This window comes from Zootoca vivipara, chromosome 9 (genome assembly GCF_965207765.1).
Source record: "Zootoca vivipara chromosome 9, rZooViv2.hap1.1, whole genome shotgun sequence".
NCBI classification, from domain to species: Eukaryota; Metazoa; Chordata; class Lepidosauria; order Squamata; family Lacertidae; genus Zootoca; species Zootoca vivipara.
Window position 1 is genome coordinate 69062617 of NC_142592.1, and position 25238 is coordinate 69087854.

Genomic DNA, 25238 nt, shown 5'->3' on the forward strand with positions numbered 1-25238 from the left:
ACCCAACCCCTAAATGTCAACTATAGGGAGTCCGTTAAGAAGTGATTTTAATTTTTTGTATTTAAATCCTCGTTATTTTCACACTGCCTTTTGTATTTTGTTATGCTTTGTGTTGATCTGTATTACTGTATGTGTTGATGCTGGTCTGCGACCGTATTAATAAATTCATTCATTCATTCAAGAGAAGAAGGGAAGTCACTGATATTTTAAGGTTGTTTAAATGAATACTCTAAATTGTACCGTAAAACAGAAAATTTAATTACACACACACACACACACACACACACACACACACACAGAGTGCTTTTTTCTTTAAAAATGTCTAGGAGTACTCTCATTTTGACTCCGGAAATTTACCATTTTATAGTTCAAATTGGGAAAAATAAATACATTATGAGACTCAGGAAATGAGGCCGTCATCGGGGGTAGCAACGGAACTGATGATTCACTGTGCTAGAGAAGAAGCTAAAAAAAATTAAACTTTAGTTTATTCTCCCGTTAAATTCACAAAATGTTTAGGTGTTTGTGTCGTCGTCCCTGAAAAAAGCACTCAGTGTGTGTGTGTGTGTGTGTGTGTGTGTGTGTAAACACATTACAGAGCATCAATAATAAAAACATAATAAAATACAGCATAATAAAATACAGCATAAAAATAAAACAATCCTCACAATAGCATTCATCTCCCCCACACTTTCACAGGCCATAGATTATTTAAGAGCCTGGGTAAAGAGGAATGCTTTCTGCTTGGTGCCTAAAGACATGTAATGATGGCACCAGATGAGCCTCTCTGGGGAGAGCATTCCGTGAACGGGGAGCCACCATAGAAAAGGCCCTGTTCCCTTGTTTTATGGCTAAATACTCCAGTGGAAGTGGAAGGACGACCTGGGAGTTCTGCCCAGGCTCACCCCCATCCTTACAGTCACACAGAGCCCCCAGTTCCTCCTGCGCCCAGGCTTGCCCCAGCACCCGGAAGCGCTGTTCCTGATCCCCGGCACATAGGGCATGGGCCACGCTGGCCTCCACCCCTTGCGCTTCCAGCATGGCTTGGAAAGTCCTCAGGGCAGAGCCATTGTCCAGGGCTTTGGCAATGTGGGCAGCGCCTTGGGAAGCAGAGCTGGCTCTCCCGCACTGCCACAACAAGGTTCCTCCTGGAGAGGTGGAAGGAAAATGGATGAGTTGGGTGGTCCATGGAGAGAGAGGCTTCCCCCCTCCCCCCAAACTCATACCCTCCATGTGTCCTGATTTCCCAGAAATACAGAAGCCATCCCGGTTTCTGATTTGATCCCATAATGTCCTAGCTTTCCTTTTTTTTCCTCCCCTCCACAATTAAAAGCGGTGGAAAGAAAAGACCCCCCCCCTCCTGTCCTTTTTTGGAAACGGGAGTCTCTGCTGTGTGAGTGTGTGTAGCTGCAAAGACAGAGTCCTGTTTATACTGAAATAAAATCATAGAATCATAGATTCTTAGAGTTGGAATGTACCCAAGGGTCATCTAGTCCAACCCCCTGCAATGCAGGAATTTCAGCTAAAGCATCCATGACAGATGGCCATCCAGCCTCTGCTTAAAAACCTCCAAGGAAGGAGAGTCCGCCACCTCTTGTGAGAGTCTGTTCCACTGCTGAACAGCTCTTACTGCCAAAAAGTTTTTCCGAATGTTTAGTCGGAATCTCCTTTCTTGAAACTTGAAGCCATGGGTTCGAGTCCTCCCCTCCATAGCAAGAGAAAAACAAGCTTGCTCCGTCCTCCATGTGACAGCCCTTCTGATATTTGAAGATGGCTCTCATATCTCTTCTCAGTGTCTTCTGTTCCAGGCTAAACATACCCAGCTCCTTCAACCATTCCTCATCAGGCTTTGTTTCCAGGTGCTTTGTTTCTTGGTCGCCCTCCTCTGCACACCTTCCAGCTTGTCAACGTCCTTCTTAAATTGTGGTGCCCAGAACTGGACACAGTACTCAGGTGAGGTCTGACCAGAGCAGAGTACAGTGGTACTATTACTTCCCTTGATCTAGATGCTATACTCCTATTGATGCAGCCCAGAATTGCATTGGCTTTTTTAGCTGCTGCATCACGCTGTGGACTCATGTTCAGCTTGTGGTCCACCAAGACCCCGAGATCCTTTTCACGTGTACTGCCAGTAAGCCAGGGGTCCCCCATCCTATATTTGTGCATCTGGTTCTTCCTGCCTAAGGGCAGAACCTGACATTTGTCCCTACTGAAATTCATTGTGTGAGCTTGCACTCAGTTCTCCAATCTGTCAAGTTCAAAGTAAAAGGCTCTGAGATTATATCCGCAAGCTCCTTTAGTACCCTTGGATCCAGCTCATCAGGCCCTGTTCTCAAAGCTATGAACATGAGTTTGACCAAACTGCGGGAGGCAGTGGAAGACAGGAGTGCCTGGCGTGCTATGGTCCATGGGGTCACGAAGAGTCGGACACGACTAAACGACTAAACAACAACAAGGTATTTCCTTACTACCTCTTTTCCCTCCTTGCATAAATTATTGTTTTATCACCAGGTTGAGCATCACTTTCTTTTTGGGTGAAGACAGAGGCAAAGGAGGTGTTGAGTAGTTCCGTCTTTTCCCTGTCACCCAATAGCATTTCTCCGTGTTCCACGCAGAGGACCTACCACGTGCTTGTTCTTCCTCTTACTTCAAACACAGCAAAAAACAAACAAACCACCCTTTATTATTCTTTTTCACCTCTCTTGCAAGCCTGAGCTCATTCTGAGCTTGAGCCAGCCTGACTTTCCCCCTGCAACTGTTTGCTACTCGTGTATCCTCCTCCCTAGTCATTTCCCCTTTCTTCCATGTCTTACACATGCCCTTCTTAGCTCTCAGCTCATCTGTAAGCTCCTTATGCAGCCACACCAGTTTCCTTAGATGCCTCCCACTTTTCTTTCTTGATGGTCTTGTCTGCTTGGGGGCATTCAATATTTCTCCTTTTAGAAACTCCCATCTTCATCGACTCCCTTCTCAATGAGTATTTCTGACCACGGGATCATACCCAGTAACTCCTTCAGCTTTTTGAAATTGGCCTTCTTAAAGTCCAGAGTGGAATTGTGGGTGCTGGTTGAGAGAAACCCCTGGGACTCCACTGGACTTAACCGCAGCAAGTGGGCCTTGGGGTTCGTTGCTTCCTTCCCTCCCTCTCCCTTCCGCTCACACACAACACAGTGAAACGTTTTATAATGCCGCTCGTGTGCCCCCCAGCGCAGACCTAACGTGGTCACCAGCTCACAGAGATCCCCAGGTCCTTGTCCTTCCAAGCACTCCAAGGATTCAAGGACCTCCAAGGAGTGACCCACACGACACCCCAAAGGTCCGTCCATCTTGCTGAGCACCGCCGATGTGCTTATCCCTAGCTGGGTCCCAACAGACACCTGAGAGAGAGAGAGAATGAATGAATGAATGAATGAATGAATAGCTATGCCTTTGCTCAGAGAACTGCACTTGTTGCCGATTTGCTTCCAGGCCAAGTTTAAGGTGTTGTTATTAGTACCGTATTGGCCTGAATATAAGCCCCACTTCCCCCACCCCCAAAGTTAAGGTGCGGCTTATATTCGGAACCGAGCACTGCGTGCCCGCCTCCTGGCACAACCGCCCTGAATGGGGGGCGGGGGGGCTGGCTCCAGCTTGGGGAGGTAGTGCCGGGAGTGCCAGGAGGCATGGGTGCAGCGATCTCGGAACCGAGCACCGGCACCCTGTTCAGGGTGATGCGTATAAAGACCTTCAAGCCAGGCTGCCCTAATCTCGTACCATGAGTTGTTATCTTTGTCTTGCAAAAACACATTCCAAAGTGTGTGCATAAGAAAGGGAGGCGGGCCTTGCTTCATGTCCTAAACTCCCTCAAGGTAACAAAGGGATCACGTGCAGCGAGCTGCTGCTTATAGCAGTGATGGGGAACCTTTTGAGCTTGGTGTGTCAAAATTCACCAAAAACTAGCATAACTTGGGTGGTGTGTCACTTCGAGGGGGGAAAAAACATAATTTTGCAATATTTATAGTTTAAATAACAAAAATGTATAATTGTAATATATAACTGTATTTAATAAACCAAAAACTAAGTTGCAGGGAACCAAGTTGCCAAGTTGCAGGGAACTAGGCAGAGGGCCTTCTCGGTGGTGGCGCCCGCCCTGTGGAATGCCCTCCCAACAGATGTCAAAGAGGAAAACAACTACCAGACTTTTAGAAGACATCTGAAGGCAGCCCTGTTCAGGGAGGCTTTTAATGTTTAATAAATTACTGTGTTTTATTTTTCTGTTGGAAGCCGCCCAAAGTTTTGGAGGTTTTTTTGGGGGGTGCAAAAGTTGCTTTGCTTTTGGGGGGGGTGCCCCAAAGCTGCTGCACTTTTTTGGGGGGGAAGAGAACAAAAATAAATAACGAATAATACCTTTGCTGGAACTAACACGCAGCACCGACATAGTCTGCCAAAGCGCCAGAAAAACAGCACAGAAAGGGTTAAAAAACCAATCTCTGGCTACCAGCAACAACAACAACAAAAAAGGATCCGGGTTTTAACAGCGGAGACAAGTTCTAGCTGAGACAAGCTGTAGGAGGAGCCGGAGAACAAATGGGGGGGGAACAGCGCAAATGGGCCGATGGGGCGCGTGCCAGCTGTGAGGGCTCTGCGTGTCATGTCTGACACGCGTGTCATAGGTTCGCCATCACTGGCTTAGAGAGAGTTCTTTGTGTGTGTATATGTAATTAAGGAAAGACCGTAAATGGTATGCTAATAGGGGGGTGTAGCCTAGGATAGGAGGAATTTTGCCACAGTCTCTGCATATGTAGTGCCTTAAGAGATAACAGAAATGTATATTAAGGAGCCCCACCCTTTATTCAGCGCTCTGACTTTGAAGACTGATTCCTCTGAGTCAACTTGCTGGCTAGCCAAGCAATAAACCTTTTGTTATTCCTCATTTGCTGCGTGGAGTTTTTTTCCTTTCATCCCAGACGCTTTTGTTTTGCAACAAGGGCGGTAGTGCCAGGAGGCAGGCTGCACCCGCAAATAAGCCTTGAATTTTAAACCTGCGGTCTTATTTGCGGGTGCGTCCTATATTCGGGCCAATACATTATATAAAGCCCTTAACGTGGGACCAATTTTACCTGCAAGGTCACCTTAGTCCACCTGTGCACACCCAAACACTTTAATCAGTTGAACTGGCATTGTTACCAATGCCACGCATTGCCCGTTCCACATTCGTAGGCACTCGAACATTTAGTGTGGCAGCACCTACACTTTGGAACTCCCTGCCTATTGGTATCAAGCAGACGCCTTCGACTGAACTCTTTTCAGCATCTGCTAAAAACATTCTTCTTTAGAATAAAGCTGGTGTGAATTTTAATCTGTTTTACTATTTTAACTTCCTGTATCTTTTAAAGCATTCTTGTAGACCTTTATGGATTCTGTTGCTTTATCTCTTTGTAAAACGCTTTGAGGGTTTCGTTCACGTTCAGGCGGTGCATAAATTTTACAAAATATAAATGCAGGGAGCCAGCAGCCCATTGAACTGCAACATCTGCAAGAAGGATGTGGATATGGACTCTGAGGATGTGGACAGGCTGCTTGGAAGAGTGAAACCAACCACCTGTCTCCTTGATCCTTGCCAATCCTGGGTAATAAAAGCTAGCCGGGAAGGGCTGGGCGATGGGCTCCGCGGGGTGGTAAATGCGTCCCTCTATGAGGGAGTCTTCCCAGCCCCGCTGAAAGAGGCAGTCATTAAACCGCTTCTTAAAAAACCATCTTTAGACCCGGCCGATATGGCCAACTATCACCCAGTCTCAAATCTACCATTCTTGGGCAAGGTGATTGAATGGGTGGTCGGTGAACAACTCCAGGAACACCTGGAAGAAGCGGACCATTTGGATCCCTTCCAGTCGAGATTCAGGCCTCATCATGGGACTGAAACTGCCTTGGTTGTGCTGGTCGATGATCTCCGGCGTGCTAGGGACAAAGGTGAGAGCTGTTTCCTAGTTCTGCTGGATCTCTCAGCGGCTTTTGACACCATCAACCATAACATCCTTCTGGACCGTCTAGAGGGGCTGGGAGCTGGGGGCACTGTTATACAGTGGTTCCGCTCCTTCCTCCTGGGCCGTGTCCAGAAAGTGGTGGTGGGGGATGAGTGTTCAGACCCCTGCGCTCTCACTTGTGGGGTGCCTCAGGATTCTGTCCTCTCCCCCATGCTTTTTAACATCTATATGCAGCCGCTGGGAGAGATCATCAGGGGGTTTGGGCTGGGTGTTCATCAGTATGCGGATGATACCCAGCTCTACCTCTCTTTCAAATCAGAACCAGTGAAGGCGGTGAAGGTCCTGTGTGAGTGCCTGGAGGTGGTTGGAGGATGGATGGCGGTTAACGGATTGAGGTTGAATCCTGACAAGACAGAAGTACTGTTTGTGGGGGACAGGAGGCGGGCAGGTGTGGAGGACTTCCTGGTCCTGAATGGGGTAACTGTGCCCCTGAAGTACCAGGTGCGCAGCCTGGGAGTCATTTTGTTTTGTTTTTGTTTTTTTTAAAAAAATACATTTTATTCCAATTTTCCAAATTCAACAAATTAACAAAACCAATCTTTTATACAAAATCTTATATTCACAACTTTTACCTTGCTCCGCCGAGCTATGACTTCCCCCCCTCCCTTCATGCGGGTTTCTTATTAATTCCTTTTTTTGCAGTTCCTTTTTTAACATATTGGTCAATTCGTAAGGTTTATTTTAATCCTGCGAGAGTTTTTAATGATCTACAGTTTTTCTCCATATAGTCCACATATTTACTCCAGTCCTTTTGAAACCTTGTCTCCCCCTGGTCACGAATCTTGCATGTCAATCTAGCAAGTTCAGCATAGTCCATCATTTTTATCTGCCACTCCACAATTGTAGGTAATTCCTGTAATTTCCATTTTTGGGCTAACAAAGTCCTAGCCGCGGTTGTTGCATACATAAACAGTGTTTGATCTTCTTTTCTAGCCTGGGAGTCATTTTGGACTCACAGCTGTCCATGGAGGCGCAGGTTAATTCTGTGTCCAGGGCAGCTGTCTATCTGCCGGTGGACTGTCCCACCAGAGTGGTGCATGCTCTAGTTATCTCCTGCTTGGACTACTGCAATGCGCTCTATGTGGGGCTACCTTTGAAGGTGACCCGGAAACTGCAATTAATCCAGAATGCGGCAGCTAGACTGGTGACTGGGAGCAGCTGCCAGGACCACATAACACTGGTCTTGAAAGATCTACATTGGCTCCCAGTACGTTTGCGAGCACAAGACAAAGTGTTGGTGCTAACCTTTAAAGCCCTAAATGGCCTCGGTCCAGTATACCTGAAGGAGTGTCTCCACCCCCATCGTTCTGCCCGGACACTGAGGTCCAGCTCCGAGGGCCTTCTGGCGGTTCCCTCACTACGAGAAGCCAAGTTACAGGGAACCAGGCAGAGGGCCTTCTCGGTAGTGGCACCCGCCCTGTGGAACGCCCTCCCACCAGATGTTGAAGAGAAAAACAACTACCAGACTTTTAGAGGACATCTGAAGGCAGCCCTGTTTGGGGAGGCTTTTAATGTTTAATAGATTATTTTATTTCATTTTTCTGTTGTAAGCCGCCCAGAGTGGCTGGGGAAACCCAGCCATATGGGCAGGGTATAAATAATATATTTATATTTATATTTATCATCATTCTTTATTCGACTGTCAGTCAGAAAAGATACAATTCTCAGTACAAAGAAAAAAACAGCTACCAGATTTTTAGAAGACATCTGAAGGCAGCCCTGTTTAGGGAGGCTTTTAATGTTTAATAAATTATTGTATTTCAATACTTCTGTTGGAGGCCACCCAGAGTGCCTGGGGAAAACCAGCCAGATGGGTGGGGTATAAATAATATATTTATTATTATTATTATTATTATTATTATTATTATTATTATTTCCACATTTTTACAATAATGATTCATATACCCAATCAATTTACTCCAGTGTCTTTGAAACTTTTGGTTCCGGAGTCTACCGGTCCAGCTTGGCTAATTCTGCAGAGTCCATCATCTTTGTCCAAAAAAAAATAAAAAAAAATCCTTCCAGTAGCACCTTAGAGACCAACTAAGTTTGTCATAGGTATGAGCTTTCGCATGCATGCACACTTCTTCAGATGCCAAATCCCCATCCCAAGCAGCAGAACCTAAGAAGGGCTTCCTGAATCAGGCCAATGGCCCATCTAGTCCAGGATCCTGTTCTTCTTCTCTCGGTGGCCGACCAAATGCCTGTGTCAAGCCCACAAGAAGCACAGCTGCCTCCGACTATGGTGGCAGAGCAGAGCCACCCTGGCTGGTAGCCCTCGATAGCCCTCTCCTCCATGAAGGAGCTGAAAGCCCCCAGAAGCCACTGGCCCTTCTCTGGGGACTCACCAGGCTCTCAGCCAGCTGCTGGGCACTCTCCAGAGTGGGGTAAAGGGCTGCGCTGCCAAACTTCACATCCAGAACCAGGGCAGAGATGTTCTCCGCAGCCTTCTTGCTCAGGATTGAGCCTGTGAGGCAAGAGAGAGGCAGTGTCAAGGGGCTGTCAGGAATGCAGGTGCATCCACAGGTCAGGAAGAGGACTCAAAGTGCGATTGGCTTTTATTCACAAAATCAAAAACTTGTGTTCACCTAGGCCAGTGTTTCCCAAAGTGGGCAATACCGTCTCCTGGGGGTAGGGGGCGCTGGAATGATCCAGGTAGTAGCCTTGGATGCAATTGGGGGGGGGGTACACGCTAGACCAGTGATGGGCAACCTTTTGAGCTTGATGTGTCAAAATTCACCAAAAAAACAGCATAACTCGGGTGGTGTGTCACTTCGAGGAAAAATCCATAATTGTGTGATAATTATAGTTTAAATAACAAAAATGTATCATTGTAATACATAAAACCAAAATCCTCTGTGACATAATCTAACCTAAAAACCCTTATTTATCACAAAGTGCCCAGAGTTGTTGAGCATTTTGGGGGGAGCTGCTGATCAAAGTTTTGGAGGGTTTTTTTGGGGGGGGGTGCAAAAGTTGCTTTGCTTTTGGGGGGGTGCCCCAAAGCTGCTGCGCTTTGGGGGGGGAGAGAACAGAAATAAATAACGAATAATACCTTCCCTGGAACTAACACGCAGCACCGACATAGTCTGCCAAAGCGCCAGAAAAAACAGCACAGAAAGGGTTAAAAACCAACCTCTGGCTACCAGCAACAACAACAACAACAACAACAACAAAGGATCCGGGTTTTAACAGTGGAGACAAGCTCTAGTGGAGACAAGCTGTAGGAGGAGCAGGAGAACAAATGGGGGGGGAACAGCGTGAATGGGGCGATGGGGCGCGTGCCAGCAATGAGGGCTCTGCGTGTCACGTCTGACACACGTGTCATAGGTTCGCCATCACTGCGCTAGACAAAGTCATATCTTTGTAGAGTACGATTGGTCCCAAAGCATCATCTATTCCATGGCTAGGCAACCTAAGGCCCGGGGGCCGGATCCGGCCCAATAACCTTCTAAATCTGGCTCGCAGACAGTCCAGGAATCAGTGTGTTTTTACATGAGTAGAATGTGTGTTTTTATTTAAAATGCATCTCTGGGTTATTTGTGGGGCATAGGAATTCGTTCAATTTCCCCCCCAATATATATAGCCCGCCCCCCCCACAAGGTCTGAGGGACAGTGGACCAGCCCCCTGCTGAAAAAGTTTGCTATTCCAACCTCCCACAGAGCAGCATAGTATGTACAAATCAAAAAAGCATTTCAGTAAAACGCTTTGTAAACTTCATTATGGGAAATCATGCTGGCAAAAGACTTCCTGCTGGAGCGATACCTATTTATCTACTTGCACTTGACGTGCTTTCAAACTGCTAGGTTGGCAAAAGCTGGGACCAAGCAACAGGAGCTCACCCCGCCACAGGGATTCGAACCGACGACGGCAAGCTCTAGGCTCTGTGGTTTAACCCACAGTGCCACCCGCCACCCCTGATACCTTTAAGCTATTATTAGGGTCCTCTGCGGGACATACCAGGAGAGGCAGTCCCGTAAGTACGAGGGTCCTAAGCCTGCCTGATTGGAAGGAGCCCACAGCCAGGGCCTCAGCACCGAGATTTCTCCTGTAACTGGATCTCACCCCATACCTGTGATGAGGGGCAAGCTGTCCACTGTGGCTGTTACGTCTCTCAGGGCATAGAGGGCCTTGTCTGCTGGGACCAGCTCCGTACTCTGCTCCACAATGCAGCAACCAACCTTTTCCAGGATCTGCTTCATCTGCAAGAGAACAAGTCCTGGGCTGTCCGCACGGGCCACTCACTTGTCATCAGCTCCACCCAGGAACTCCACTGTCACGGTCCGGTCGGCGGGCGTCAGGACCAGAGGCAAGATGGTGGTGAAGAAGCAGGGTCGAAGACAGAGGCGAAGGTCCACGGGGCACGAAGCAAGGCGAAGGCAAAGCGAGGGTCCAGGAACAAGAAGCAAGGCGAAGGCGAAGCAATGGTCCAAGGAGCAAGGAGCAAGGCGAAGGATCCAGGAACAAGAAGCAAGGCGAAGGTCCACGGGGCAAGAGCAAGGCGAAGGCGAGGCAGGGGTCCAAGAAGCACAGCAGCAACAAGGCAAGGGTCCAAGGAACAGGAGGCCAGATGCAACCATGCAGGGATAGCGTTGCTGTGGCAAAGAGCTGAAGGGAAATGCTGGGCTTTTATCCCTCCCAGCTCCTGCCACCAGGTGCAGTGAGATCTCAAGTGGCCTCACCTGGGTGATTACTCCTTGCTTCTCCAGCACAAGCTGAGGACTTCACCTGTGTGGCCACGCCTTGCTTCTCCAGCACAAGTTGAGGCATGCCCCAGTCCTGCAAAGCACTACAGGCCCCAGAGCCTGACTCCTGCCCATACTCCTGACATCCACCACCACCTCCCTTTGCTGCCAAGGTAGCTAGTGCAGAGGGAGGAGAGTCTAGCGCAGGGATTTCCAAACTTTTTCAGACCACTGCCCCCTTGGTTTCATAAATTCACCCCACCCTACTCTATCGAAAGCTTTATTCAGGATAATGGTTCACATGACCCACTAGAGAGGTAAGGCAATAAACAAATGTAATAAACAACTGTTTATTAGATTTATTCAAAATCTAATCAAAACCATTTTGTGTAATTGATTCAACAAAAATTGATTAGCTTGGTCCATTGATGCCAGTCATTTACCAAGAATGGGCATCCCTGTTCTATTTTATATATATATATATATATATATATATATATATATATATATATATACACACACACACACACACACACACACGAATCATTTTATTAGTTTTTCAAAAATAACATCCAATTAACAAATCCATCAAATCATACTCCAAATAATTTAATAATAATAATAATAATAATAATAATAATAATAATAATAATAAGCCAAATTACAATCTGAATTATTAATTATTATTTTTTCGGGCTTCCCATTGTCTGGACCTCTGAAGTATATCTCCAATATTTTCCTTTCTGCCTTCTTGTTGTTCTCATATTTTCCACATTCCGATCTTAACGCTTTAAAGTTCCCCTTTCCTGGCTGTGCTATTCTCAATCATGTCAGAAATCATATATCCTTTCAACCATCGGGTACAGCTTTATTTGTGTATACTGTATATATTTTTTTCAACTGTCTATTTGCCAGCGCAGCTTTTCCTGACTTCATTCCAATCTTCCAATCTGGGCTGTTGTCCAAGCCTGTCATTCGAATTTTAATGATGCAGTAACTCCCAAGTTGTTAAATTGTTACTGTTCACGATAAATTCCCAATGTTCTGCAAATTCTTAATGTGATGTGTCGGCTTCATGGACTGTCCTCTCCCCATGCTTTTTAACATCTACATGCAGCCGCTGGGAGAGATCATCAGGGGGTTTGGGCTGGGTGTTCATCAGTATGCGGATGATACCCAGCTCTACCTCTCTTTCAAATCAGAACCAGTGAAGGCAGTGAAGGTCCTGTGTGAGTGCCTGGAGGCGGTTGGAGGATGGATGGCAGCTAACAGATTGAGGTTGAATCCTGACAAGACAGAAGTACTGTTTGTGGGGGACAGAAGGCGAGCGGATGTGGAGGACTCCCTGGTCCTGAATGGGGTAACTGTGCCCCTGAAGGACCAGGTGCGCAGCCTGGGAGTCATTCTGGACTCACAGCTGTCCATGGAGGCGCAGGTCAATTCTGTGTCCAGGGCAGCTGTTTATCAGCTCCATCTGGTACGCAGGCTGAGACCCTACCTGCCTGCGGATTGTGTCTCCAGAGTGGTGCATGCTCTAGTTATCTCCTGCTTGGACTACTGCAATGCGCTCTACGTTGGGCTACCTTTCAAGGTGACCCGGAAACTACAACTAATCCAGAATGCGGCAGCTAGACTGGTGACTGGGAGCGGCCGCCGAGACCACATAACACTGGTCTTGAAAGATCTACATTGGCTCCCAGTACGTTTCTGAGCACAGTTCAAAGTGTTGGTGCTGACCTTTAAAGCCCTAAATGGCCTCAATCCAGTATACCTGAAGGAGCGTCTCCACCCCGATCGTTCTGCCCGGACACTGAGGTCCACTGCCGAGGGCCTTCTGCCGGTTCCCTCGTTGCGAGAAGCCAAGTTACAGGGAACCAGGCAGAGGGCCTTCTCGGTAGTGGCGCCCGCCCTGTGGAACGCCCTCCCATCAGATGTCAAAGAGAAAAACAGCTACCAGATTTTTTGAAGACATCTGAAGGCAGCCCTGTTTAGGGAGGCTTTTAATGTTTAATAGATTATTTTATTTCATTTTTCTGTTGGAAGCTGCCCAGGGTGGCTGGGGAAACCCAGCCAGATGGGTGGGGTATAAATAAATTATTATTATTATTATTATTATTATTATTATTATTATTATTATTATACCAGCTTCCCAATCCCTGGCTTAAAATCACTTACAAGGAGTCTTAAATCACCACCTCCAGTGCACCCTGCCAACCTCTTGCCTTTGAGCGCCCCCTAAGTAATCCCACTGCCCCCCAGGGAGCGCTACTCTCCACTTTGGGATCCACTGGACTAGTGTGTGTATTTCTGTGCAAATTACTCGGCTGCAAAACTACATTGTAAAATCTGGATTAGTGCAAATTTTGAAGGATCCCTGTGATTCAGTTCAAATCCGGTGCAAATCCAGTAAATTCATCTACAGCTCTGAACTGAATTGAGTTTCTCCTCCAACCGTAGTCCCAATTAAAGGGACTTTCCTGCAGTTTAGAACAGGCTCTTGCTTCTCTCTTAGGAGAGCAGTACAGTGCCGGAATCCCTTTTGCTAGCATTGTCTCCCTGGCTTATGCCTATTCCCTCCTCCATCCACGCCTACTCTTCCTGGCCGACAGAAACAGACAGCCACATACCCCCAACACCCCCCATAAGCCCCTTTGGCTCCATCACAACCTGGGACACCTCACCTGTTCTGGGCTCTGGGAGACCGTGAAGCCAGGTATGGACTCCAGCTTGTCCAGCGTGCCTCCGGTGTGGCCCAGACCTCGGCCACTGATCATGGGCACCTGTTGAAAGGTAAAGAGGAAAGACTGGGTTGTCTTAGGACTGGTTATGAGTAGCATAGGAAGAGGGCATTTAACCCGCCAATGGAGAGGAGGAGGGTGGTTGGGAAGCTGAGCCGGGGCAGGAATACCAACGCTCCCCCAGCCCACGCAGGCTTCCCTGATCCCCTCGAAGTGAGTGGGTGGGTGTGGCGGGACAGCAGCAGATTGGCTGAGATGGTAGGAAGAAGAAGAAGAAGAAGAGTTTGGATTTGATATCCCGCTTTATCACTACCCGAAGGAGTCTCAAAGCGGCTAACATTCTCCTTTCCCTTCCTCCCCCACAACAAACACCCTGTGAGGTGAGTGAGGTTGAGAGACTTCAGAGAAGTGTGACTAGACCAAGGTCACCCAGCAGCTGCATGTGGAGGAGCGGAGACGCGAACCTGGTTCCCCAGATTACTAGTCTACCGCTCTTAACCACTGCACCACACTGGCTCTCTGATTGGCTTATGCATTTTAAGGCTGTCAAATCCATAATACATTATGCTCATCCAATAACCAAGCTTGGCACCAAAGTCCCCAAGGAGAGTAGATTGCTGTGCCTGCAAGGAATGCAAAAATGCAGGTAGTGTGTGGATCTGGCGCAGCGTACGGCCCGGGGTGTGCATGTGCAGCCCGCTGCATTTTGCAACGCTGCTTAAAGGGAGAAATAAAAGTGCACTTGGGCACAGCTAAGGACAGGTCGGGGGGGGGGAGCCAAACGCCTTGGGCAGACGTTGAAATAATTCTTTCAGTCAGAGTTCAGCTTGGTCTCCAGAAAAGAGCATAGATTGAGTTGCAGGGGCAGCAGCCCAAGCAACTCTTTCTGCTCCTGGGTGAGGAGGAGAAGGAGGAGTAGAGTATCTGCAAACGCTTTGGAGTTCCCTTCTGCCCGCTGGGAAGCCCCCACACCAAAAAGGTAGAGGCGGGGTCCTCACTTGCTGGTGGAGAGCTTTGACAGGGAGCTGCTGGGAGAGACTCCAGCTTCCCCGTTGAAACCGTTCCCACCTTTTCGGGGCTCCCCTCCCACGCTCCTGCCATGCACAAGAGGCATGGGAGGCAAGCTGCATGCCTGGGCATGCAGAGAAAGGGGAGGTTGCCGGCAAAGCTGTGCAGCTCCCCCACTCGCTGGGGCGCCCCTGAGAGGGTAGCGCTGTGGCGCAATGCACCACTCAGTTCTATGGGAAAGACGGCTCTGGGTGTTTCTTTAAGAACCTCAGAGGAGTCTGCTGAATGGCTGACCTAGTTCATCGTGGCTTGAGAATGGGCTGTGGGTCTCTTTAAATTTTGCCCGGGAACCAGAGAGGTTGGAAGAACCTTCTTAACTCACCTTACAGCCACAGGCAGCCAAGGCTGGTGCCAGAGGCAGGCTGACTTTGTCGCCCACTCCCCCAGTGGAGTGCTTGTCCACCAGGAGCCCTTGCCATTTCGCCGGCCATTCAAGGACCCTCCCAGATGTAGCCATTGCCTGCGTCAACACCAGAGTCTCGTCAGGCTCCATGCCCTGTAGTCGGACGGCCATCAGCATCGCTCCTAGAAGACAACAGGTGACGCAGGTGAGAGATATTCTGAGAGGGGCTAGCACAAGCTCAACATCAAAAAAGCCAACATCAAAAAAACCAAGTTCATGGCCACTGGTCCCATCACCTCCTGGCAAATAGAAGGGGAAGAAATCGAGGCAGTGAGAGATTTTACTTTCTTGGGCTCCTTGATCACTGCAGATGGTGACAGCAGTCACGAAATTAAAAGACGCCTGCTTCTTGGGAGAAAAGCAATGACAAACCTAGACAGCATCTTAAAAAGCAGAGACATCACCTTGCCGACAAAGGTCCGTATAGTTAAAGTATGGTTTTCCCAGTAGTGATGTATGGAAGTGAGAGCTGGACCATAAATAAGGCTGATCGCCGAAGAATTGATGCTTTTGAATTGTGGTGCTGGAGGAGACTCTTGAGAGTCCCATGGACTGCAAGAAGATCAAACCTATCCATTCTTAAGGAAATCAGCCCTGAGTGCTCCCTGGAAGGACAGATCGTGAAGCTGAGGCTCCAATACTTTGGCCACCTCATGAGAAGAGAAGAATCATTGGAAAAGACCCTGATGTTGGGAAAGATTGAGGGCACTAGGAGAAGGGGACAACAGAGGACAAGATGGTTGGACAGTGTTCTCGAAGCTACGAACATGAGTTTGGCCAAACTGCGGGAGGCAGTGCAAGACAGGAGTGCCTGGCGTGCTATGGTCCATGGGGTCACGAAGAGTCGGACACGAATAACGACTAAACAACAAAGCACAAGCCACAGAAATGACCTGGCATGTCACACATGCTGGATTTGGCTCAGTCAGCAGGTTGTGCAGGTTTTTATATTGTTTTAAGAACCTGCCCATACTGTGGAACCTTGACCATTTGAATTCTGAGAACAGCGAAGAGTTGGATCACTTTGTCTTTCTTGTTGTTGTTGTTGTTGTTGTTGTTGTTGTTGTTTAGTCATTTAGTCACGTCCGACTCTTCGTGACCCCATGGACCAGAGCACGCCAGGCACTCCTGTCTTGCACTGCCTCCCGCAGTTTGGTCAAACTCATGTTCGTAGCTTCGAGAACACTGTCCAACCATCTCGTCCTCTGTCGTTCCCTTCACCTTCTGCCCTCCATCTTTCCCAACATCAGGGTCTTTTCCAGGGAGTCTTCTCTTCTCATGAGGTGGCCAAAGTATTGGAGCCTCAGCTTCACGATCTGTCCTTCCAGGGAGCACTCAGGGCTGATTTCCTTCAGAATGGATAGGTTTGATCTTCTTGCAGTCCATGGGACTCTCAAGAGTCTCCTCCAGCACCACAATTCAAAAGCATCAATTCTTTTAAAAATAAAAAAATTCCTTCAGTAGCACCTTAAAGACCAACTAAGTTTTTATTTTGGTATGAGCTTTCGTGTGCATGCACACTTCTTCAGATACCCTTCAGATACCCTTCGTGCATGCACACGAAAGCTCATACCAAAATAAAAACTTAGTTGGTCTTTAAGGTGCTACTGAAGGAATTTTTTTATTTTTACTTCGATCCAGACCAACACGGCTACCTACCTGTAATCAATTCTTTTGATCACTAGCAAGGTGATTATTCTAGTCCACAAGAGGGTCTTCTGTTGTGGATGGTCACCCAATGCTCTATTTGTAAAGATATAGCTAAATAGAGATATTTGTACAGATATGATTGCACAAGTTTTAGGTAGATTTTTTTAAACCTTTTTTTAGTTTTAAAGAAATCAATGGATATTCTACTTACAACTACCGTATAACAAAGAAAGGCATGCAAGATTTCAGGAGAATTCTATCCAGCTGCACAAGATGAAATCAACCAGCTCTTGCCTTCCATAATTACTTTGAAGTAATTCTTTCCTTTAGAGTGTAGTAGCCATCAGAATTTAGAAGCATGGCACCCTTCAAGTTTCAAGAACAGACAATGAATCAGCTTAAGAGCCATGTTTCCCCCCCAGTTTCGAATTGGGGAGAGAGAGCTTAAAAGGATTAGATCAGGCACCCCCAAACTTTGGCCCTCCAGATGTTTTGGGCTACAATTCCCATCTTCCCCAACCACTGGTCCTGTTAGCTAGGGATCATGGGAGTTGTAGGCCAAAACATCTGGAGGGCCGCAGTTTGGGGATGCCTGGATTAGATGGAGTGAATTCAACATGGGGTGCAGACTTTGGGGACTGAAAAGGTGAATTCCTAGGATCCTGAGGCAGGACCAGTGGTTGTGTTTTCTGCTGCAGGAGTGTCAGTCTGCTTGTGCCAGGGTCTCCTTGTGAGTTAAGCAAACCCTATGAAAACATTCTAAGTCTTTGAACCCTGTAGGATAATTCTTGGAGAGCCGTAAGAATAAGTCCTCTCCCCACATACAAGGAAGTCATGGGAGGGGTTGCCTTGGCTGTGCCTGTTTGCAGAGTTTCCGCCTCATTCTTGAACGCATCTTTCCCTCCCCCCCTCCACCCACAATCCCACCCTCCCTGATTCCCCGGTCCCACAACCTTCCTTACCAATTTGCCCTTCCTGCAAGGCCTTCCTGGACACAGCTTGGACAAAGTAGAGGATCTCCTCCTGCTGCAGCTTCTCCCCATCCCGCTTCTTCCGGATTATTTCTGGGATGCTTAGCATGCTGCCAGAATTGGGGGCTACAGAGACGGAGCTGGTGTTGGGTCCAGAAACTGCAGGGGTACATGCAATGACATATGCAATTCAATGGAAACAAGTGTAAAGTGAGGAATAGAAAATCTTAATTTCACAGATATGCTTGTGGGTCCTGAGCTGGCATTGGTGGACCAGGAACGAGACCTTAGGGTTTTTTTTTTAATGCATTCTTTCCTGCCAGGGACTCGAGGGGGTTGTAGCGAATAGCTCAATGAAGATATTTCTCCATTGTGTGGCAACCGTGAAAAGGGCAAATTCCATGTTAGGGATTATTAGGAAAGGAATTGAAAATCTTAGTGCCGTTCTGCAAATCTATGGTGCCACCCCATCGGGAGTACTGTGTCCAGGTCTGGTTGCCTTGGGTCAAAAAGAATATTGTAGACCCTGGTAGAAGTCCTTATACTGGACGTGTCCTGGAAGGATTCATAGAATCATAGATTTGGAAATTACCCCCAATGGGTCATCTAGTCCAACCCCCTGCAAGGCAGGAATCTCAACTAAAGAATCCTTGACAGAAGGCCGTCTAACATCTTCTTAAAAACCTCCAAAGAAGGAGAGTCCAAAACCTCACGAGGGAGACCATTCCACGGTTGAACAGCTCTTACTGTCAGAAAGTTCTTCCTGACGTTTAGTCGGAATCTCCTTGCTCCAAGCTTGCTCCATCTTCCATGGGACAGCCCTTTCGATATTTGAAGTTGGCTCTCACATCTCCCCTCAATTTCCCCTTTTCCAAGTTCTTGCCAGTGGCATAGCGAGGGTTTTCACCGCCCGGGCATTCACTGAGCTTGCTGCCCCTCTCACTGTTCCTCATCCGGGAGCCCCAACCTCTTGCCACAGTCCTCCCCTCTGCTTATTCTTATTACCATTTAAAAATATAGAAATACAAAACACCAGCAAGTCCTCTCCACCACCAGCTTCTGTGCAGCTGAAGCCTGACTTCCACTCAAGACTTCCCCCCTGCCCCCAAGGAGGTGGAACCACCCAGTTTGGGAACCATTAATCTAGGGATTTTACGCTATTCAGAAGTTACGGAGAGGAGAAGTTAGTCTTTGGGATGACTAATTTCTTATAAAACCTCTATTCTATTGTTCTGTTGTCTCTTCCTGAAAGTCCCTGCCTGTTTCCTATTCTGTCTACTCTGCTCTACTGGGAGTGGAAAGAGTATAAACCTAGTGAGAAATGACTAATGGTCTCCTTGTCCATTTCCTGAGTTTAACTCCGGTAGATTCTATTGTATATATGTATATGAAAACTGGTGTAGCAGAAGCAGTGGGGTCGATGGGGGGGGCAGCTCTGTCATAGGGCTGTTGTGGAGTTTAAATGAGGGGGAGAACCATATTCGCCACCTTGAGCCCCTTGGAGTAAAAAAAAGGTGATGTTCTAAGAAAATTGGAGTTGGCTTTTACAGCCCAACTCCCCATCAAGGGACTTAGGATCCCGTGAGGTCCACTAGGGTTCAGAGATACATACAAATGGAGGCTACCAAGGAAGCAAGGCAACAGTGGCGGATCTTAGGGTCTCAAATTTCAGTGGCACCCTGTGCAATGCCGAAATTCAGCATGTGCCCCCCTCCGGCCTCTCACGCTCCTTTCCAAGTAACCCCAGTGGTGCCCACAAGGCTCCACACCCTGTACAACCGAATCCATACCCTCTAACACTTCTCCGATGAAAATAGGGACTTCCTATTCCATAATAATAATTGCATTCTGTATACCTCACCCATCTAACTGGGTTGCCCCAGCCACTCTGGGCATACCCTCCAACTCCCAGATTGAAAAATCCGGGATCAGCAACGGCACGGCACCGGAAGTCGCTTCTACGCATGTGCAGAAGCGACTTCCGGTAACGGGCTGCCCGTGTCTGCATGTCTGGGCACCCGAAATCGCTTCTGCGCATGTCCAGACATGTGCAGACAGCCGGGAGCCAGGACATGGCCACCGGCAGGAGCTAAATCCGGAGGATTTACGGGATATTAATCAATTCGGGATGACAGCAGGAAACGGTAACAAAATACAGGGTTTTCCCACAAAAAAAATGGGAGACTTGGCAGCTATGACTCTGGAAAGCTTCCAACATACATAAAAACATAATGAAACATTTTTTCAAAAACTTCTATATACAGGGCTGCCTTCAGATGTCTTCTAAAGCTTGTATATTTACTTATCTCCTTGGCTCAGGGGTCACATAACTCCATACGCTCCAACATTTCTCCGAGGAAAATAGGGGCATCCTAAGGAAAAGCAGGACATTCCAGGATCAAATCAGAAACTGGGATGGCTTCTGTAAATCTGGGACTGTCCCTGGAAAATAGGGACAGTTGGAGGGTCTGTGAATTTACCTCTGAAAGGCAAGCTGTTGATCTTTTTGGTCTGCGGCAACTGAATCTCCCCTGCCCCCCATCCCCACCCTTGTAAATAGGTGAGGAGTGCCATACAATATCACGCAATAACCTTTAAACCCCCAGCAAGTATCCCCTCTTTGACAGAACACCCGAAAGCATAACATAAATGTCACCAAAATGTTAAAGAAGGAGGGGTTGACCAGTAGAATCATACCGTAGAATCATAGAATCATAGAGTTGGAAGAGACCACAAGGGCCACACACAGGTGAAAAACCATATACTGTATATTCCTGCGTATAAGACTACTTTTTAACCCATGAAAATCTTCTCAAAAGTTGGGGGTCGTCTTATACGCCCAGTCGTCTTATACGCCGGAAAATACGGTAAATGTATGGAGTGCGGAAAGAGCTTTAGTCGGAGTAGAGACCTTAAATTACACCAACGGACTCACACAGGAGAGAAACCTTTAAAATGTATGGATTGTGGAAACAGTTTTAGTGATAATGGAAACCTTAGAATACATCAAGAGACTCATAGAATCATAGAGTTGGAAGAGACCACAAGGGCCATCCAGTCCAACCTCCTGCCAAGCAGGAAACACCATCAAAGCATTCCTGACATCTGCCTGTCAAGCCTCTGCTTAAAGACCTCCAAAGAAGGAGACTCCGCCACACTCCTTGGCAGCAAATTCCACTGCCGAACAGCTCTTACTGTCAGGAAGTTCTTTCTAATGTTTAGGTGGAATCTTCTTTCTTGTAGTTTGAATCCATTGCTCCGTGTCTGCTTCTCTGGAGCAGCAGAAAACAATCTTTCTCCCTCCTCTATATGACATCCTTTCATATATTTGAACATGGCTATCCTATCACCCCTTAACCTTCTCTTCTCCTGGCTAAACATACCCAGCTCCCTAAGCCGTTCCTCATAAGGCATCGTTTAAAAAAATTGATATGTGGCTTCCAGCCTGTCTACCAGTATACTTTGTGATTTGTTTTCCCCCATCTGTCTGGAGCATCTTTACTTTTTTGCTTTCTAGCTAACTTGATCCCTCCTTCCACTCTTGCTCATTCCTCGTCAACCTTGTTCAAACACCCTCCTACTGGCATGCAGGACAACCACCCTTCCTCGGATCTTACTTCCTTTGACGTGACCGGTTGCACCCTTATGGCTCATTCGCCAGTTCCTTAAGGAAGTTCTTGGATACATTTTGGCAGGTCAGGGACATGGTGGCAAGTCAAGGGCAGGTCAGACACTGCTGCCTGGGTCACCCTGGTCCACCCTACTGGGCTTGGGCAGCATTGGGAACAGGCGGGCCAGTTCAGGTGTTAACGGCCAGGGCTGTGGGGTTAGATTCAGGAGGCTTTAAAGTTTGTTGTTTTTATTCGAGAGGCGAACTAGCTGCAAGGTCGCCTTGGGTTCTCTTTATTCCTCCTATTTGTGGTAGAAACCGATTTAAATGTATGCATTCTGTGTTTTTTACTGTATATTCTGATTTTATCCTGTGAACCACCCTGAGACCTGCAGGTGTAGGGCGAAATATACATTTATTACATAATAATAATAATAATAATAATAATAATAATAATAATACATGACTTTGGTTTCATAAAATGCAGAGCGGATGATGTGTATTATTGCAGTACGTGCATTTGTTTTAGGAGACTACAGTTTCTTCTATCAGTGGGATAAAAAGGCAATAAATACATAAGCTTTCTTGAAGGCATTTGGGAAAGTAAAAAAGTGCCGGACTGTTTGTCTCTGCCAAAAGGTGGTAAAAAATAAGTGGCCCTCAGTTGTGGAGATATTGAAACAACTCTGTTCAGTGCCAAAGGAAGCAGAAAATGAGTCTGACGGTGTGTACAGAATTAGAGTGTGTGCAATGCATCTTTTTTTTTCGTTGCAACAAAAAATGAGCACCCATCTACCTCAAGGGACAATGGAGTATGCCTGCAGGGGTGAAGTTAAACTGCTGTCTTAGGGTTTCCCGCTTTGTCACGAGTCAATGGTGGTTGCTCCTCGCTACCCTCCATGAGCAGCGAGGAGGTTCAGGCAGTGGGAAGCCAGGATTTATGAGGCACAAATCCTGGCAATTTCCCCCAGTGGGGCCTGGGGGGCTCACTGCATCCTGCTGTGCCACTCAAGCCCATGTCTGCCAACCTGGAAGGCAGAGCGGGTATGACCGGGGAGTGCGTCCCTGCCACGGACGAGCCTCTGCCTCTGGCATGATTTTGTGGTTGGTTCCTACATAATTCGGACAATTGGTTATAATCAAGAGGCGCTCCTGGCCAATGGGCTGCAGTTGGTCAGATGCCAAAGGGACTGGGCTTGGCTCTTTGAAGGTATCTGAATGCTTTATTTGAAGCTTGAGAATCCTTACAACAGCCAGGAAAGGAAGGGGAGGACAAGGTGCTTTATGCTTTCATATGGTTTTCAAATGGTCTCCTTTCTTCTTGTCCTCCCCTGCAAAACGAAACAGACGTGTGTAGCCGCTGTTAAGTTATTCTGTTTGTTACCGCGGAAAAGAGGGGGGATCCTTTTAATTTATGCTCAACAAGGAATTTAACAAGGTTTTATTATGCCCTCCCCCCCTCGACCAAGGCTGAATGGACTTTATTCAAAATTATTCTTGGACTGTGTGGTGTGATGGAGCAATGTAATGGGAGGCGGGGAGGAACTGCTGCCTAACAGATCTGGCAGAGAGGCTGAATTTGAGAGAAGATCTTGTTTTTAACTGTGCGCCGAGGAAGAACTCCAGAGTGCAGTTTTAATGGCAGAGTTTGGATATGCACTCTGTGAGTTATTTATGACTGCGGAAGGAATGGAATGTGACCTTGGACCGTCCAGATAAACACTGCAAAGAACTGAACAAGGGAAGATCGTTATGAAATCTCCCAGCACACCAGGTCTGGAACAACAATGTATATGAAGGACTACACCTGTGGACCTAATAGGTATTTCAAGCCATTTGCATATGTTGCCATGCAACCAGACCACGCAGAATGTAGGCACCCTATATATAGAAAGGAGCAAACCAGGGATATTTGAGGGAGCAGGTGGGGCCCATTCCTTGCATCATAGGAGCCTACGCAACACAAAACACTGTTGCTGTATGTAGGTTTTATTTTATTGGTTTTTTTATCTTATATTTTGGAAATGTACATCCAGGTTTTTTTTCCTTTAATTTTTTTGGGGGCCCCCAAGAGAGTGGGGCCCTAAGCTATAGCTTGTTTAGCTTATACGTAAATCTGGCATTGATGCACACTGCCATTTAACATGGACAGTAATTTTCTTCCTTGTCCACACGACATCCTCCTCCAAATCACTGCCTTCCCAGGCTTTTCCTGCCCACTTGACCCCTTCGATCGGTAGAACTGGCCCTGTCACAGGTGCTACATAATACCCATTATGCATTTGTAAGAAAATGAATCATAGAATCATAGAGTTGGAAGAGACCACAAGGGCCATCCAGTCCAACCCCCTGCCAAGCAGGAAACACCATCAAAGCATTCCTGACAGATGGCTGTCAATTAAAGACCTCCAAAGAAGGAGACTCCACCACACTCCTTGGTAGCAAATTCCACTGTCGAACAGCTCTTACTGTCAGGAAGTTCTTCCTAATGTTTAGGTGGAATCTTCTTTCTTGAAGTTTGAATCCATTGCTCCATGTCCGCTTCTCTGGAGCAGCAGAAAACAACCTTTCTCCCTCCTCCATATGACATCCTTTCATATATTTGAACATGGCTATCATATCACCCCTTAACCTTCTCTTCTCCAGGCTAAACATACCCAGCTCCCTAAGCCGTTCCTCATAGGGAATGATATCTTTTAGTGTAGCAGCACGGAAACTCAAACTCCCTGCCTTATGACATCAAGCAGCCGCCTTCACAGTACATGTTGCAACGCCTGCTAAAAACGTATTTACTTAGACAAGTCTACCAAGGCAATTGGTTCAAAATTGGGAAAGGAGTACGACAAGGTTGTATATTGTCTCCCTGCTTATTTAACTTATATGCAGAATTCATCATGCGAAAGGCTGGACTAGATGAATCCCAAGCCGGAATTAAGATTGCTGGAAGAAATATCAACAACCTCAGATATGCAGATGACACAACCTTGATGGCAGAAAGCGAGGAGGAATTAAAGAACCTTTTAATGAGGGTGAAAGAGGAGAGTGCAAAATATGGTCTGAAGCTCAACATCAAAAAAACCAAGATCATGGCCACTGGTCCCATCACCTCCTGGCAAATAGAAGGGGAAGAAATGGAGGCAGTGAGAGATTTCACCTCCTTGGGCTCCTTGATCACTGCAGATGGTGACAGCAGTCACGAAATTAAAAGACGCCTGCTTCTTGGGAGAAAAGCAATGACAAACCTAGACAGCATCTTAAAAAGCAGAGACATCACCTTGCCGACAAAGGTCCGTATAGTTAAGGCTATGGTTTTCCCAGTAGTGATGTATGGAAGTGAGAGTTGGACCATAAAGAAGGCTGATCGCCGAAGAATTGATGCTTTTGAATTATGGTGCTGGAGGAGACTCTTGAGAGTCCCATGGACTGCAAGAAGATCAAACCTATCCATTCTTAAGGAAATCAGCCCTGAGTGCTCCCTGGAAGGACAGATCGTGAAGCTGAGGCTCCAATACTTTGGCCACCTCATGAGAAGAGAAGAATCCTTGGAAAAGACCCTGATGTTGGGAAAGATGGAGGGCACAAGGAGAAGGGGACGACAGAGGACAAGATGGTTGGACAGTGTTCTCGAAGCTACGAACATGAGTTTGACCAAACTGCGGGAGGCAGTGCGAGACAGGAGTGCCTGGCGTGCTATGGTCCATGGGGTCACGAAGAGTCGGACACGACTAAACGACTAAACAACAACACCCAGGCATGTAGAAGAACACAAATGAGTTTTCAGTATATTGCTGGTTTTATTTTTTGAATATTTTTAGGAGTTGCTTTCCGGATTCTTCCTGACAATTTTTCGATTCCATTCTCTTTGTAAACTGCTTGAAGGGTTTATTTTTTAAACAATCAAGCAGTGCGTAAATGTTATGGAATAAATAAATTCCCGGGGTGGGGTGCTGGGGGTATAAATAACTACCAGGCTTTGAAAAGCTGGTATCACTGGACCAAGTTCATCAGTTTTGTTGAATTAATTAAACTAAAGTTCTGATTGGGTTTGCAACAGATGTGCAACTAATTGTTACTGTTTCGAATTTTATT

At 47.0% G+C, this 25238-nt stretch overlaps 1 protein-coding gene across 1 annotated transcript in view; it reads right to left on the bottom strand.

The window, feature by feature from the left end:
- The window catches only part of TYMP (thymidine phosphorylase), a 33750-nt gene that overhangs the window by 7082 nt on the left and 1430 nt on the right, over positions 1-25238 (bottom strand). The window contains exons 2-8 of the mRNA XM_060279272.2: positions 17531-17698; positions 14838-15040; positions 13391-13489; positions 10097-10226; positions 8372-8490; positions 3215-3377; positions 918-1148 (exon numbers count right to left, since the gene is read on the bottom strand). Coding sequence (XP_060135255.2) covers positions 918-1148; positions 3215-3377; positions 8372-8490; positions 10097-10226; positions 13391-13489; positions 14838-15040; positions 17531-17648 — 1063 coding nt within the window. The 5' untranslated portion in view covers positions 17649-17698. The remainder of the gene's footprint in view (positions 1-917; positions 1149-3214; positions 3378-8371; positions 8491-10096; positions 10227-13390; positions 13490-14837; positions 15041-17530; positions 17699-25238) is intronic.